We start from the raw sequence: 17,977 nt of genomic DNA, 5'->3' as shown, positions 1-17,977 counted from the left end.
TCTGGGTATCGTTCTGGGCCCAGAGATTGCAGCTGCCTCTTTCTTTCAGCTCAAGCGTGTGTGCTCTTCTTCAGGGAAGTTGCTAGTCTCTAGACTCTAGTCTCAAATTCCAAGGAGCAGGTTGCTTGTTTCCAGAAAGTCCTCGCTGCCCTGCCGTTGGAAGTAGGCAACTGAGACTGGGGGTGACGTTGGGGATGGGAGTGGGGAGAAGACACATGGATATAGGCACTGACGGCAATGACCCCCATGTTTCCTGAGTCACAGAACCTCCAACTATAGCTCCAGTTAAGCAGCGGTGCCCCAGATCCACTCCAGACTCAATGCCATGGGCAGAGCTTTGGAGTCCAGAGCGCACTGGTGCCAGACACATAGCAGTCCTGTGTGTCTGGGCTCTAGGCCATCTCAGGGTGCTCGACAGATCACACTGATTTTGTGTAATGACGTTGTCATTGACATGCCTGCAGTGTGGGTGTGCGTCTATGAAAATCTCAAAGTCACTGCCATCGAGTCGAGTCTGACTCACAGTGATCCTATAGGACGGGGGTTTCTCCCTGCAGTTTCTGATAATGTGACCCTTTTTTTTTTTAAGTTTTACTCTATTTATTAAAAAATAGTTACTCGTGATGAAAATATACACTGCAAAACAGTCACAGGGTAAGCAATTTCTGCACTTGCAGGTAAGTGACATTGGTGACTTTCTTCATGTGGTACAGCCACCCTCACTGGCCTTTTCTTCTTCTTTTTTAAGAATCATTTTATTGGGGCTCCTACATCTCTTGTTACAATCCACACATCAATTGTATCTGACATATTCGTACATAGATTCCATTGTTCTTTTCTAGAAATTTACTTTCCATTTAGGCCTTGGAATCAGTTCCTCTTTTTATTCCCCTGAACTCCCCCCTCAAAACTCTCGTGGCTCCTTCATAGATTATAGATTGTTAATTATGTTCAAATCTCACACCGACAGCTGTCTCCCTTCCTCTCTGGTTTCTGTTGTTTCCTCCTGGATGGGGGTGTGTGGTTTTGTGCCATTCATTGTGATCGGTGCTCCCCATCCTCCCCACCTGTGTCCCCTTCCCCCTGCCGAGCCTGTACATCTTCACAGGAGAAGAAATTCTCTTCTTTCTTCCATGGAGCAGCTAGTGTTTCAAACTGCCGACCTTGCCTTTATCAATCCCCTACAACGCCAGGGCTCCTTTGTGTTTGTGTGCACAAACCATGTCTACATATGCGTATACGTTTAAAAATATAGTTTTACCAAAAGTGTATATGTTGGATATATATGTATATATATGCATATGTATAAATAAACACATATTTACACATAAACAAACATGTTCATGCACACACATTGCATGGTGTGTACACACACAACAAATATAACTATCGGGCAGAAATGCAGAAGACCACACACTCTTAAGGACCCCTGACAACACTAACAGGACCAATGGGCACAAGTTCTCTTTGGGGGGAAGAAAATGTTCCAAATTGATTGTGTTGGTGGTGAACCACTGTGAGCATACTGAAAGGATTGCATCCCACATCTTTCAGGTGAAAATGGTACAATGTGTGGATTATCTCTCAATAAAGCTGGTACAACCATTCACTCTGGCCATTGCAACAAGAATAGACCGGAGGAGACAGGGGCAGACCCTGTGGTCATCTAGGGAAGGGACAATGGTGGCTGAGACCAGACGGCTATCAATGGAGGCGGAGAGAAGGGCTCAGATTCTGGATAGAAAAATCATAATAATGTGTTTTTCATGCGTGTTTGCTCAGACATTCAGGCTCCAATTCAACAATTTCTGCAGAATGGTCTACTGGCATTGGTTACATTCTTCTCAATGTGCAAACCTTCTCATCATTTCTTACATTTGTTCCATTTCCATTCATCAGTGTTCCCTGCTCTCTGCATTCTCATCTTCATGATACAATTTTTAAGCACATTGGAGAATAAATTTGAGAGATGATTTTTTTCCAATGGACTTTTTAAAGATACACACACGCACATATCTATATTCATAACTATAACAATAACTCTAGCTCTACTTCGAACGCTAAATCTAACAACCCTCACCCTAACTAACTCTAACAACAACTCCAACAACTCTCACCCTAACTAACTCTAACAACAACACCTCTCAACTCTCACCCTAATGCTAACTGACTCTCATTCTAACATCTCTCACAACAATGACTCTAACTCTAACTCACTAACTCACCAAGTAAATAACTAACTAACTAATGCACTATAAATATTTCTGGATTGGAGTACATCGGTTCAGGTGTCGCGGTGTAGAAAGAACTCACGGTGCAGAAGCACGTTTGTAATCCCAGTGCCTTTTAGGTGGAAGAGGGAAGATTCTGGTGTGACGGTCGCAGTAAGCACTCGCTGTTTCAGGAAAGCCTCCACTGCTGTTGGAAGGAAAAAGCAAAATGCACGTCCAAAGAGCAAATGTTTTAAGAATGATGAGGGCAATGAATGTACAAATGTGCTTTACACAATAGATGAATATATGGATTGTGATGAGAGTTGTATGAGCCCCTAATAAAATGATTTAAAAAAAAAAGAATACGGGAACAGGAGCACAAAATCATGCTTGTAGAACCAGGACATCCCAGGAGCCAAGAGAGCATGCAGGCCCTGAGCAGGCCCTGGATGGGTCCCAGGCAGACATGCAGATGCACACACACCTGCAAGTTGGAGGGACTCCCACCCCCCCTCTGCAGACGACACCAAACCCAGAGAGAGGTAGACGAGGCCATGGCCTGCCCACGGCATGCTCTTATCTCCTCCAGATGGGGAGGCGTCATTGAAGGTATTGGCCACACTTCCTGGCTGAGTTCAGGCCCACCTACGTAATGGCATGTGTCTGAGTTGTAGCCCTGCTTGGTTTCACCTGGCTTAATCTGTGTACACTCAGTTTGAATCTTTCCATAGGTTCCTAATGGTGTCTGCTTTCTCTTAAACCCCTTTGCCATGGCCTTACACAGGCCTTATGCACCCAGCCCCACCCCCATAGTCCCTACTCTGACTACTTAACGTGTATATGCACATAGACACATGTTGACCACTAGTCTCTCCGTTTATTGCTTGGTGGCACTGTGTCGGCTTCCACATTGATGTCATGCTGGAAGCTATGCTACTGGTTCCAAATCCCAGGGTCGCTCATGGTGAGCAGGATTCAACAGATCGTCCAGTCTAATAATAGACTAGGAAAAGCAAACAGGGATTAGGGAACTAAAACCCTATGGTTACTATGGACCTTCACTTCAGAGGGGATTCGTGACTGAAAACCTTATGAAGGCACAGAACGTTGTCTCATAAAGCATTGCAAGATGAGCCCCTTGAGTTGGAACTCACTGAAAATACTACAGGGGAAGCTCTGTCCTGTCTCTTTGTGGCAGAGTTGACCATAGTGAGATGGGCAGAGCAAAGCTTGAGGAACCTTCACGTGCTGGTGGGACATGACTGAAATGTGAAGAAACAGCTGCAAGCACCCGTTAATGATCCGAATGTGAATGTGTGCTGGGTGTATCTAGGCAGTTGGAAGTTATCAAAAATTAAATAGCACACGTAACTGCTGACCTTGCAAAGTGAGCTGACATGGAGTGGCTGTTCTGGAGATCACAAGTTTACTACGTGACCAATGACAAATTCAAGAAGAATGGTGTCACATTCATTGTCCAAAAGTACATTACAAGATCCATCTTGAACTACAAGTCTATATGTGATTAAATAATGTCTATAAGTTATAAGGAAGAATATCTAATGCAACTATTTTTTAAAATCACTTTATTGGAGGCTCATACAATTCTCATCACAATCCACACATGCATCCATTGTGTCAAGCACATTTGTACATTTGTTGCCATCATCATTCTCAAAATGTTTTCTTTCTACTCGAGCCCTTGATATCAGCTCCTCATTTCCCCCTCCCTCATGAACCCTTGATAATTTATAAATAATTATTTTGTCATATCTTACATTGTCTGACATCTCCCTTCACCCACTTTTCTGTTGACCATGCCCAGGGAGGGGGTTATATGTAGATCCTTGTAATTGGTTCCCCCTTTCTACTCCACCTTTCCTCCACCCTCCCTCCAGGTATCGCCACTCTCACCACTGGTCCTGAAGGGAACATCTATCCTGGCTTCCCTGTGTTTCCAGTTCTTATCTGTACCAATGTACACCCTCTGGTACAGCCAGATTTTTTAGGTAGAATTGGGATCATGATAGTGGGGGGAGGAAGCATTTAAGAACTAGAGGAAAGTTGTATGTTTCATGGTTGATACCCTGAACCCCTCTTAAGGGGGTGTCCAGATGCTTACAGATGGGATTTGAGTCTCCACTATGCACTCACCCTCATTTACGATGATATGATTTTTTGTTCTTTGATGCCTGATACCTGATCCCTTCAACAACTTGCGGTCACACAGGTCGGTGTACTTCTTCCATGTTGGCTTTGTTGCTTCTGAGATAGATGGCTTCTTGTTTACCTTCAAGACTTTAAAACCCCAGACACTATATCTTTTGATAGCCGGGGACCATCATCTCTCCTCACCACATTTCCTTATGCACACATTTGTCTTCAGTGATCGTGTTGGGAATGTGTGCATCATGGAATGGCAATTTAATAGAACAAAGTGTTCTTGCATTGAATAAGTACTTTAGTGGAGGTCCAATGTCCATCTGCTGCCTTAATACTAATCCTATATATAAATGCACATAGATCTATTTCCCCCCCCCCCCGATACAAATATATCTACATATGCACATGCCTATATTTAGATCTCTATAAATACCCTTTGCCTCCTACTTCTTTCCTCTATTTCCTTTTGATCTTCTCTTGTCCCACTATCATGTTCAGCCTTCATTCGGGTTTCAGTAACTTCTTTCAGCTACATTGCCCTTGCTGAATCCCTACCAGGCCTCTCACAACCTCCTTGCCAGTAATTTTGGATCACTTGTTACTGCCTTGTCCCTGGGTTGGTCAACACCACCTCCTTTCCCCTGTCTACCCCTCTCCCATGTCCCCCTGGAACCATCGTTCCCATTTTTTCTCCTCCAGGCAGTTCATCCATCCTATCTGATCTAGATAGATTAGGGAACTCAAACCCTATGGTTACTATGGACCTTCACTTCAGAGGGGATTCGTGACTGAAAACCTTATGAAGCCACAGAACGTTGTCGATAATAAATACTATGCACCAAAACACAAGGCACAGCAAGACAAAGCAACAAAAGTGAAAACATCAATGACAACAAAGAAGAAAACCAATGACCCACGATGAATAAGTACATTTTTTTAAAGAAAGAAAATATTTTTAAAAGAAAGATAAAACTGTAACTAGATCAAGGTCTGATTGTGATCTCTCCACATGTTCTCCAGTCAAGTTCAATGGGGTGCGATGCTCTGACCCCAAAGTCTACCCTTTGCTCTGTTCGGGAGCTCCCTGCTCTGCTCCCCCAGTTGCTTGCTCTGCCAAATGCCTTTAGTGTTTTGCCTCAGTGTCACGGGGTCAGACCAGGCCAGTGTTGTCCCGCATAGGGCCATGGGTCAGTGAGGGACGTTGTGTCTCATAGTGGGATCAGCCATATGGTCCACTCTGTGCATTGGTTGTTCAGAGAGGGGATATTGTCCTCCAGGTCTGATGGGCCAGTATGTGCTCCACTCTCTCTTCCTCCCCATTCATTTGCTCCCTTTTGCTCTGATCAGACATGTCCCTCTCCCCTGGCTGCAGCTTCAGTGCCGTCCTCTAAATAAATTCTTCTGGGGGTGGGGGCACTTGTCCATGTAGCTGGTATTGGGGCAGAGCCCTCAGGCCCCTCCACTGGCTCCCCTCGCCCTGCCCGCATGCTGCTTATTTGCTTCCCTGCTAGATGGCTGCGTGTTTAATTCCAAGCCTTTAAGACTCCAGACACTATATATTTTGGTAGCCGGGCACCATCTGCTTTCTGCACCACATTTCCTATGTACCCATTTTGTCTTCAGCGATCCTGTCAGGAAGGTATCAGAGTGCCAAGTTATTAGAGCAAAGGGCTCTTGTATTAAGGGAGGCCTTGAGTAGAGGCCCAAAGTCCATATGCTACCTTAATACTTAACATATAAATAGATGTACATTGGTCTCAATCTCTTTCATTATAAATTCATATGTTTACATATATACATGTCTATAGCTATAGCTCCATAAATATCTTTTTGTTTGTTTGCTTTTTTTCTTTAGCCCTATGTCTATCTATATAAGCAGGATGAATGACCCCGAGGAGAAAACAACAAGACTGGTGGTTTCAGTGGAACATGTGGCAGGAAGGGGTAGTGGGAATCCTACAAACTCAGGTATAAGGGAATGACAAGAGATCTAATATTGATGGCGAGGAGGGCATTTAATGCCTAGTGGGGGTCAATCAAGGGCAACGTATCTGGAGGAATTACTGAGAGCTGAGTGCAGGGTGAGCATAATAGTGGGATAGGAGGAAGGTAACAGGAAAAAGTAGAAAGAAATAGGAGGCAAAAGCTATTTGACTTTTGAGATCATCACAAGAGCAAATTGAATGCATTGAATGCTAATGCATGAAGAGCAAATAATTGTGGAATGAATTCAAGAATAGCATACAGGAAGAAAGCAAAAAGTCCTTCAAAGACAATAAAGAAAGATAAGACCAGAGTGGATGCCAGAAGAGACTCTGAAATTTGCTCCTTAGTGTAGAATAGCTACACTGAATCGAAAAATTATGAAGTAGAGATAATAAACAATTTCAGAAGGTAATTTGAGAAGACAAAATAAGTTATTATCATGAACTGAGAAAACCCCAAAGAAGGAAGAAGCTCAGGTTCTCAAACTGAGGGAAAAAAAAATGACGAAGAAGAAAAAAAAAACAGGCCTCATGTTGCAATACACAAGAATTCAATGTGCAAAATATGGGATGATGCAAGAAGCATCCAAAAAGATGGAAAGAAAACACTAAGCCATTTTACCAAAAGAATTGATCGATGTTCAACAGTTCCAAGAGGCGGCATATGATGAAAATCCCAAAGATATTGGAGAAATACAAACTGCACTGAATTCATTGGAAAATAAAAGCAAGACTCCAGGAATGGACAGCATACCTATTGAAATGTGTACGCAAACTCACAAAGCTCTGGAAGCACTCACTAGTCTACGCCCCCAAATTGAGAAGATAGCTACCTGGAAAACATCCAAAGAATGTTTGAATTGCCCAGCATTACTAATATCACAAGAGTAAAGTAAAATTATTCAACCACAAAAGGACAAATACTGTATGACACAACTCTTATTTAATAAACAAAACCAAAAAAAATTTCACAGTGATTTTTGTCCTTCCCAAATCTAGTGTTATAATTAGCTGAACCAAGTACCAATATAGCCAAGATAACTTCACCAGCTCTTCGATGGTTCATCGTCAGTCCTGCAGCACAAGTGCACAAGTTTGGTCTACATTTTCATCCGTACCTGAAGTTGACAGACATCCAGATCCAGGATTGTCATCAATTGACATCTCAATATTTTGACATGAGAAAAACACTCACACATTTGAGTTTTCCCATAGCGTTGTCTTCGTAAGCTGTATTCAACTTCACAACCATTTCTGTGCCATGTTTTCCAAGCAGAAAACAGCATCTCAAAGTGGCTTATTGTTTTCCTTACATTGGCCGTCACATAGAACATGATTCTAGAGAAACTGCTTTTATGAAAAAATTCACTTTGAACAGAGAAAACTTCTCCAAGTGGTGTCAATGGGTGCACGAGCTCGGAGAGAGAAGCTTGACACTTACATCGTGGGAAAAATTTATACTAAGAAAGCTCCGCTCATTTAACGGTGGTTTTTTTTAGGGGGTAGAGGGGGGTGGAGGAATGTTACCCCTCTTAATTTAACCATTCAATCCTAATATGAAGAGTTGAGCAATCATCACCACGACTTCAAAACCCCTTCTTCTTGTGCGCCCTGTTGTGAGCTCCCCATTTCCACCCCCAACCTCCCCTGACATGCCCCTAGGTAATGAATCATCCACTTACTATCTCTATACATTTATCTACTCTGGATTTCATGTGGAGAAAATCAAAGAAAAGAGAAAAACTGACCAAAATGACAAAACAAAATCTTAAAATTTGACTTAAATATTAATTCTCTTTATCGTTATCATAGTATTTCTTATACACTTCTCGTGTGCAATTTTTCAACTTATTTGTTGATGAATTATACACATACTCTGATGTGTACATACACACCTCCATGTACACATTTACGCATACACAAATATATTCTTATACTTGTCCTCCATTTCCTGTCATAGGCTTGTTTTGCATGTCCTTGGATTCTGTGTGATGAATACATGAGCAACTCACAGTCTGAGTCATCACACATTGTGTACATTTCTTATAAGGTTAGGAGTTGTCCTCTGTGTCATGCAAGCCCAGCAGAGTCTGGGCACACTGGACTTACTGCTGAGGAGGAGAAAGGGGCTGACAGTAGGGAAGCAGGAAGAAGTTAGTACACATAAGTTCATGATCCACCAGCCTGGATGTCTTAAAAGAGCCACACATACTTGAAAGACAGAAGAGAGGGCGTAAGAAGATACAAAGGTGCTGACAAAGACCAGGATGGTCTGTGTGGCTCTGGTCTCAGGAGAGGACCCAGGGGAGACCTTGTTCCTGTGGATGTGTTGGAGCCGCTGCTTGTGTCTGCACAGGATGAAGACCATGGAGCTGCTGGCCCAGATCATGAGCCCTAAGCCCAAAACATCTGGGCAGGTCATCAAAGGTGCAAACATTGAGTGTTTCGTTATGTTCTGGGATATAGCACGACAGTAAACAAAATCCTTTTTCTGTGTGATGGTGTCATTGCCCCAAATGCTAGTCATGTGCATGGCAACCATAATGTTTGCCAGCATATGAAGGGTCCAGCAGAGGCATAAGGAAAAGCCAATGTACTTGGGAGCTTTCACCTTCAGCTCTGCCCACCTGGCGTCACCAGGGCTGATGATGATCACCTGGAAGATACTCAAGAGGCACGTGGTGCCAAGGGACACTCCTCTGCCCACTCTGTGAACATAGAACAACAGCTTGCAGCCGACATCGCTGGGGAAATCTTTCCATCCAAATGCTGCCATTGTCTGGGGGATTCCTCTAGAGAGATTGACCAAGACGTTGGCTATTGTCAGATGCTTGAAAATCAAGTCTATGGACCTTAACCTGTACTTAATAAATGAAAGGGAGACATAATGGAAAAGAAGAAAAATATTGCCCAGGCTGCCAAGTGTAGTCTGCACCAAGAGGATCATCGCCATTGCCAGTTCTCTGGAGTGCATCCTGAGTGCCCATGGAATCACGTTAGTCAGCGGAGTCAGACGGTCCTGCATGGGAAGAGGAGGCTTGGATCACATTTGTACTGCCAAAGAAAATCCCCTGTGAAGGCAGGGGCCTACCATCAATTCTCACTTGGAAAGATTGGCTTAATTTTTTCTTCTCCTCAACTTGAATAATCAACAACAATAATAATAATAAACATTAAGGAGCACTTACCATGCAGCAACCACTCTGTTGGAAACCATGCATGTGCTTGATTCCTGCACAGACGTAGGAGGCAGAAAGCACTATTACATACATCATACAACAGGTTGGTGTCTTTGACAGCGATGTTAGGACATGTATTTAAAGTTATCTTCTAGTTAGAGACAAACAGATGACTGAGGCCAACTGACTGGTAACAAAGATCATACATTTAACCACCCTACTTCTCCACAGAGAAGCAGCCCTGTTCTTCAGGGAGATTGGACACATATGTAGCTGTGGTTTACGGCTTTCACTTAAATTATAATCCTTTGTTGCATCGTGTGATTGTTAAGAGTTTCCATTCATGTGTCAATATTTATTCTCTAGACCAATATCCAGAGCCCATAGAGCGTCAGACACCATATTCCGAGCAGGAGCTTGCAGTCAGCGCTGTACCAGAGAGAGCTGCGCTGGGACAGGTTGTGAGGGAAAGAATGGATGACGGGGCAGAGGCTATTCTCATTTTACTCCAAGAACAAAAATAGGAGGGAAACTCTCACAAGGAATGATACTGATTTCAGCTGTGAAACACCGGCATTGACTGCTGATGGGAAACGAGAGTGGATGGTAGAAGCACGTTAGCACTGATTTCAAATGATGCCCTTCTTTATTATCTGGGTTAAGGAAAACTACTCAAACGTGAGCCGAGACCCGTGGAAGCTGTTAAACTGTAAGACAGAGATGCTCAGGGAAATCTGAAATCATAAACTCTTTTTTAATGCATTTTTATGCCTTAACGTAGAAGCTGCCTCCTAGACCTTGTTTTCAACCTGAGGCAGTATCACATACGCACAGGAGCCTCACAGCTCCCTCGGAGCCTCATGATGATGACAGGACCTTGCCCGACCTCCACCTGGAAGTCAGTGTCCCCTAAATAACAGACAACTTAGGGACCCAGTAGAGAGGCAAATACTGTGCCTAATGGTCCCTCCTATATGCACAGTTAGAGAAAAACATTGTATCCCAGTAATCATCAACATTAGGTGATTCCCGTATAATCACCCTGTGCCTATTACAGACACAGCAGATTGACCTTTACTAAGGCTGGGAATTGTCTATGCTTCCAATCACCAGTTCCACTAATGACTGACTTCAGCATTCCTACCAAAACACCTGGGCCATATCCAGGAAGCTCATATGGACGTTCCGCAAGCCTGGGTGTGTCGGGGTGGAGCTGTTTCTCAGGTGTGTGCTTGGCTGCCACTTTTCGAAAGCAGCTCACCCCCCTTCTTCAGCACTGCCTGGTTTCACCCGGGCAACCCCTACATGAGGCCCTGAGAGCGAGTCATTTATGCCACTCAGGAAGCTGTTAAGAACCTTCAAATAATCAGGTTTCACCACTGCTGGGGTGAAATCTCAGTGCAAACTGCCATTAACATGTAGACTTAATTTTCCCAGAAGACACCAGCAATTGTGATGCAGCTTGATATTCGGATGGAAGCACAAAGATTCTTCTGCTTTTAAGCAGGAAGCGACACCTATCCCAGGCATTACTGAACATTTAGTCACATTCAGTTCCTTGAACTGTGGGTTGTGAGGAACTCTAAGAAGAGAAATTGTGGAGAGTAAAAGCAAAGTCCTTGCTAGTTTCACTTCACGAACTCATCCATTAAATCATACAGGGACTATATAATCATAGTAGACATTCATTAAAATTTTTTGATGACATTAATGTGAATACATATCAGCTCAAATATCTAACGATAATACTTTGTGCATCCATGAATTCATATGATGATTGGATTGTTATGCTGAAATAGTTTCACACCAGGGAGAAGAGCACAGAATACATTTCAGCTTGACAGATGCTGTGAGTATCCAGTTATCTTTTCCCTCAATGCTAGTTCCCTCATTTGAAGGGGAGAAAGCAGTCTCCCCCAATCAGCTGACTGCTGATGTTTTCACAACAGGCCTGAGTACTGTCTAATTAATGCAGCAGACCCCAGAACTAGCGACAGCATTTCTACTCCAGTCATAGCTACTCTGATACATAGCTTCTGTGAAGGTGTTCTTCAATCACAGAGATAGACCTACCTCTATATTTGACAAAGGAATATGTTCCACCCACACCTCTAGCAATCCTCCCAGTTCTTCCTACTCAACAGGAGATCAGTCTCAGACCTGGTGATTTGGGTACTTTAAACTCAGCTTTCCTGATGATGACAATTAAACACCAGGCGTTTTCAGGTGGCTCTTAATGAGATAAGGAGCCCTAAGGCACTGAGGAGGGTCTCGGACCCCAACTCTTTGCTTCCCTCAAGCTCAAGCTCAGCACTCTATCTTCCCCCTTGTAGAGGACTGGGTAGGTTTCACCCCGGAATGTGTCCTTATTTCCAGCAGATCTTGCACAGAGCTTTGAGTACCTCCTCTTCTCAGCACTCTGCCTCTCAGTGAACAGAAAACACTCACCTGGCTTCTCCCGTTGGCGGTGCAGATTGCTCAGGGGGAAAGTCAGGACACGCAGAGCCAGCGGCAGGGAGGCAGGCAGACACTGCGTCCAGGTATTTGAGTCCGTGTCCTCGCTCCTTCACTGCACAGCACTGATCGTTTCACCTCCAGGGGCACTGACAGCGCAAGCCAGGGGAGATGAGAGCATCTCCGTAATTTGTTTCCCCAGTTGCCAATTACCGAAACCAATTACAAGTTTTCAGTAACTCTCTCCAAAGAGACCATGGAATTATTCAGGTGAGGCTTCTTGTCCAGCATCCTGGAGACAGACGGGGTCTTCCATCGAGGGAGCAGGAATGCTGAGGTCTGACATATGAGTCTCTGGAGTCTCTGTTCCTCCATATGTTTCCTTCCCAAACTGGTCTCCTCTTCAATCCACGGGTTGCAACATCCTGTAAGTTATGCATAGCGTTTTGAAATCAGGGGAAATAGCTGCAGATTCTTAGATACCAGTAATAAGAACATGGTGTCAATAATGGAAATGAGAAATCAGTGAATTCACATAACTCAATGTCAAGTCAATGCATATGTACACTTACAGGAGAAGGGCAAGTACCATGTGGTCAGACCCACGTGACCCCCTGCCTGCCTCCACTTGCTCCACCACTCCTCTCTGATTCTCTGTATTTTCTAGCTCCATCTTCTCACCCCACTGTAAACATAATTTTGAAAAACTAATTATTGCTGGTATGTCAGTCCACACATATCCCAACTATTACCCGTTCTGTCTTACTTCACCTTTAATTTCTCGAAAATCTAAGGCCTCAAAATTCGAAGGTTTCTCAGGATTGTTTCATTTTCTCAGGAACAAACATTCTCAGAATCTCAATCATATTCTGGTTAGACTTCCCTGGAAAAAAAAGTCTCTGCTTCTCATCAACCGAAGCATAGCACAGTATTTCCTAACTGTCTTCCATAGAATCCTGCTTGAAAAATAAGAGAAGACTGAGTGAATCCATGGCCTATAGTAAAGCCATTATTGGTGGTGATGAGGAACAATGGTAGGATAGCCATATTGCTCATAGATACCTTCCAGTTATTTCAACTGAGACTGACCCTATGTGCAACACCATGAAACAATGCCTGGTCCTGTGTCAACCTCACAATGGTTGTTATGTTTGGGCCCACTGCTGCACCCACTCTGTCAACCCATCTTGTCGAAGGGCTTCTTTTTTGCTGCCCCGATTTACCAAGCCTGATATCCTTCACCAGGATTGTGAGATGGGATGCTACCCACAGGTCCACAGTGTAAAAGCACCAGTCTCTCTGGGAGAAAGACGAGGCTTTCCACTCCCCAAAGAGTTACAGCTACAGAAACCCATGGGAGCAGTTCTACTCTGTCCTATAGGGTCCCTATTGGTCAGTGTGGACCTGATGGTGGTGAGGTGTAAAATGAGCCTGAATTGACTCGTGACAGTGGGGGACATCTACAGAAAGCCATAAACTCTGAGGAATGACTCTCCCAAAGCCTCTTCTGGCTGCTTCCCCGATCAAGACTCTCAGCTCTTTCTTGACAATGCACAGAATGCCCCATCTAATCCCCCTACTTTCTCCTAAGTCCCCCCTAACATTCAGGTCTGTCCTGTTTATGGCACCATTCTGATTTGGAGGTGGATGCCCCTTGCAAACATTCCTTTCAGCATCTTCCAATTCGCTATCTTGTCTGAAAATGAAAACAATAAACACACACATTGCTGTCAAATTGACAACATCCTGAAGGAGCACATTTGATTGAGAATGCAGCGGTTCCACTGGTGGTCTTGACCATCACCTCGATAGCAACAGGTTCCCAGGCCTTTCTCCTAATTTGTATCCATCCTTTGGGTTATCAGCTGAGAACAAATGTTACCACTGGGTTGTTAGATATGCTGTGTGGCAATATACTTCTCCGTATAGCATTAGCTGATTTTTCATTTAAAATAGTGTGAAAAAAATAAGTCTACTCTGACTCTACTGTGCCGTCACCTGGGTTTTCTCCCCACATCTACATCCTGGTTCACAGGCCACTCATGCCTGCCAGGCTCACAGTCAAAGCATCCCACTCTCACAGGTAGAGGTGTCTTTGTAGCTCTTTGCAGAGTCTGAGGGAGCCCTTCTGAGAAGAATCTACCAGTGACTGGAGGACCCAGCATGCTGCAGGGGGGTGGAGAAGCTCACTGTTGCTGCTCCTCTGTTCTAGCTCCCTGCAGGGACCGAGTCCTGAGCATAAAGGGTCCTGGACACCATTCTGGGCCTGGAGACAGCAGCTGCCTCTCTCTCTCAGCTCAGGCTCTCCAGCTGCTCTTCAGGGCAGGCATTCGTCTCTAGACCAGCGGTTCTCAACCTGTGGGTCCCGACCCCTGTGGGGGGGGGGTCAAATGACCCTTTTGCCTAACTCCATCGGAAAACACATATTTCCGATGGCCTCAGTAACTGAGATACTGCTCCTCTATCCATCTCCAGGCAGGTCTGCCCACATACAGATATGCCCACATAAGAGTACCTGGCGTGAAGACTGGTACCCATGATACACCAGGCTTCAAGACAAAATTTCATTGATTTGTCATTAGAAATAAATATTTCTCAATATATAATAGTTTTTGTGATGAATCACTATGCTTTAATTATGTTCAAATTGTAACGATGAAAATACATTGTACATATCAGATATTTACATGATGATTCATAACAATAGCAAAATGACAGTGATGAAATAGCAATGAAAATAATTTTATGGGAGGGAGGGGGAAAAAAAAGAGGACCTGATGCAAAGGGCTTAAGTGGAGAGCGAATGCTTTGAGAATGATTGGGGCGGGGAATGTATGGATGTGCTTTATACAATTGATGTATGTATATGTATGGATTGTGATAAGAGTTGTGTGAGTCCCTAATAAAATGTAAAAAAAAAAAAATGATGAGGGCAACAAATGTATAAGGGTGCTTTGCTCAATTGATGTATTTATGGATTGTGATAAGAGTTGTATGAGCCCCCCAAAAATATTTATTAATTAAAAAAAAGAATAACAAAAAAAAAGAAAAGAATTTTATGGTTGGGGTCACCACAAAGTGAGGAACTGTGTTAAGGGTCGCGGCATTAGGAAGTTTGAGAACCACTGCTCTAGACTCTGACCTCAAATTCCAATGAGTGTGTTGCTTGTTTCCATAGGGTCCTGACTGACCTGCCATTGGAAATAGGCAGCTAGGCTGATGGAGAAGAAGCTAAGTGGATATAGGCACTAACGGCAATGACCCCCACCTTGCCTGATCACAGAGCCTCCAAATGTAGCTCTACTTCAACAGCAGTGTCCCAGATCAACTTCAGAGGCAATGCCATGGGTCGAGTTTTAGAGTCCAGAACTCACTGGTGTCAGGGACATAGCAGTTCCAAGTGTCTGGGCTCTAGGCCACTTCTGTGTCCTCAACAGACAATATTGATTATTGTGTTAGTCTGGGTACCACAGAAACTCATGTATCAGAGAGAGTTTTATATAAAGGTTAGGTGTGCATCAAGAAAACATCCCAACCCAGTGCCCCCAAGCTCAACATTAACCCATATGTCTGACACCAACCTACAAAGTCCTCCTCCATCTCACAAAACAGATTTAATGATGGCGACTGCAGGAGGAAAGCCGAATCAGTGATGATGTAAGCATCTCAGTGCTGGCAGGGGTCTCCACACGGGTTCTCCAGCATCAGGGTAGATCTATGTGGCTTCTCCTCGGAGATGTCTTGCAGGAAGTGAGCCTTGCAAGATGAAGCAGGGAACTGGCTAAGGCAGCTTCACCCTGGTCCAACCATCACAAATCAAGAGACCCGAGAACTAGAAAGGCAAGGCTCACTGAGCCATTTATCCCTCCGCCCTTCAATTAACCTCACATATGTTTTTCGGCCATGTTGGCACAATAAACTAACTACCTCAATTATGTATAACGACCTGGTCTTTTGAACCTCACAATATTGATACGTGTGCAGTTTGGGTGTGTGTCTGTGAAAAGCTCAAGCTCACTGTCAATGAGTTCATTCCGACTCACAGCAGTTCTATAGGACAGGGTAAGATTCTCCCTGGGGGTTTCTGAGACTGTAAATCTTTACAGGAAAAGAAAGCCTCTACTTTCTCCTTTGGAGCAGCTAGTGGTTTCAAACTGCTGACCTTGTCGTTAGCAACCCACTATACTGTCGGGGCTTCTTTGTGTTCCTATACACACACACACACACACACTATATATATATATATATATATATATATATATATATGTATATATATATATATATATATATATATATATATATGTATATATATGCATATAGAGAGAAAATACATCGTTTTTACACAACAAATAAATGTAAGGTATATATATGTGTATATATACACATATTTACGCATAAACACATATGTGCATGCATGCACAACACATGCATGGTGAGTACACATACAAAAAATATAACTCCTATTGTTGGGTGCCACTAATTGCGTTCCCCCTCATAGCACCCCTGTGTGAAATACAGGAAATGGACTTAAGGACGCCTCACAACACCCACACCAGCCTGTGTGATCCAAGATTGAAAATGATAAAATCAAAAGAAGGGAATGCCATCAGAGCTTCAGTGGAGAACACTTGGTGTGCAGAAGGCCATCGATGACAGTGGAAGCTGAAACTCTGACCGCAGGGTCCACACATGGATTAAGCCCCTGGTGAATCCCCTCGGACCATGGTCAAGGGATGTGAGCAGCCTTCCTATCATGCGGAGTGCATTGGAAAGTGGATTATTGCAGGTGCAGGCAGGTTAAAAGTTAACACCTTATCACTTAATCTCCATGTTGACCCATATATATTTGATTTCATTGTTAATGTTTTCTTCCTTCTTTTCTGTTGAGATTTTCCTCTGTTTTACTTTGCTAATGTTGCTTTTCTGAGTTTTTTTTATTAAAAGATGTTTTCCTGTGTATGAAATTCAAAATCGGTAAATCTAGAGAGACACTAACTTGATTAATGGTTTCCTGGGGGTTTGGAGGTTGTGGGGAAAGTGGAGAGCTAAAAACAGTGAGTAAAATTTAGAAGAAAATGCTCTACAATTCATTGTGGCAATGATTGTACAAATTTCCTTAATATGCATGAACTATTGAATTCTTTGTGTGAATTGTGTGCCAATAAAACTGTTTTAAAAGGAAAGATATTTCCTTGTGTTATATTGGCTATGGAAAGGGATCTAATAGTTTGGATTGTAAAGAAAAATTATAAATAACACTAGTACACATAGAATACATTAAATAATTGTTTGAAGTCCACACATTGTTATTCATCAACTTCACCAATGAACAAATGATAACATCCAAATATAAAGGTGACCCAATTATGAAAAGAAATAGTTCTTATACCTGACAGGTTTATGGATGAAACTTCAAACCTTTATGCAAAATAAGTCAGTGACAAAATGACAAATATTATGTAGGAAATATCTAGAATAAGCAAATATATTGTTATCAAAGTTTATTAGTGGTTGTCAGGGGTAGGAAAGAGAGAGGGAGGGAAGATAAAAGACACAAGAATTGGGAAAAAACACACAATGATTGGAGACACTGACTTTCTCTTTGGGAAGATTGAAAGACTCAAGAATGGGGATAACTGAACAAAAGGATGAGCATATGCGATGTCACTAAACTGACGAGTGGAGGTCATTGAAAGGAAAAATGTTCCATCACCATATTTTAACCACAAAATAAAAAGAAAGAAATGCTCAAAAACTACACAGAAATTGACACATGGAAATTAAAGAACAAATATAAAAGCGTTCAAGCTGTATAATTTCACTTCAATAAAATACATAAGCTATGAAAATTATCTATGCCTCAATAAAAGATCAAGAAGTACCCTTGAGTCATGATTGGAAGAGGGACAAAAGTAGGTAAATTTAATGTATCTGTAAAATAATAATGCAAATAAAATTTAAATGCATCTTCAATGATCCAAGT

The 17,977-nt window shown here is 42.9% G+C and overlaps 1 protein-coding gene across 1 annotated transcript; it reads right to left on the bottom strand.

Annotated features, from left to right (window-relative positions):
* Positions 1 to 8,384: 8,384 nt before the first annotated feature.
* On the bottom strand, positions 8,385 to 9,335 carry LOC142432618 (vomeronasal type-1 receptor 4-like). The gene has a single exon (XM_075537844.1). The coding sequence runs from the start codon at positions 9,333 to 9,335 to the stop codon at positions 8,385 to 8,387; it is 951 nt and encodes a 316-aa protein (XP_075393959.1).
* Between the last annotated feature and the right edge of the window lie 8,642 nt (positions 9,336 to 17,977).

This window comes from Tenrec ecaudatus, chromosome 18 (assembly GCF_050624435.1).
Source record: "Tenrec ecaudatus isolate mTenEca1 chromosome 18, mTenEca1.hap1, whole genome shotgun sequence".
Classification (NCBI taxonomy): domain Eukaryota; kingdom Metazoa; phylum Chordata; class Mammalia; order Afrosoricida; family Tenrecidae; genus Tenrec; species Tenrec ecaudatus.
This window is presented reverse-complemented; position numbering and strand designations above follow the sequence as displayed.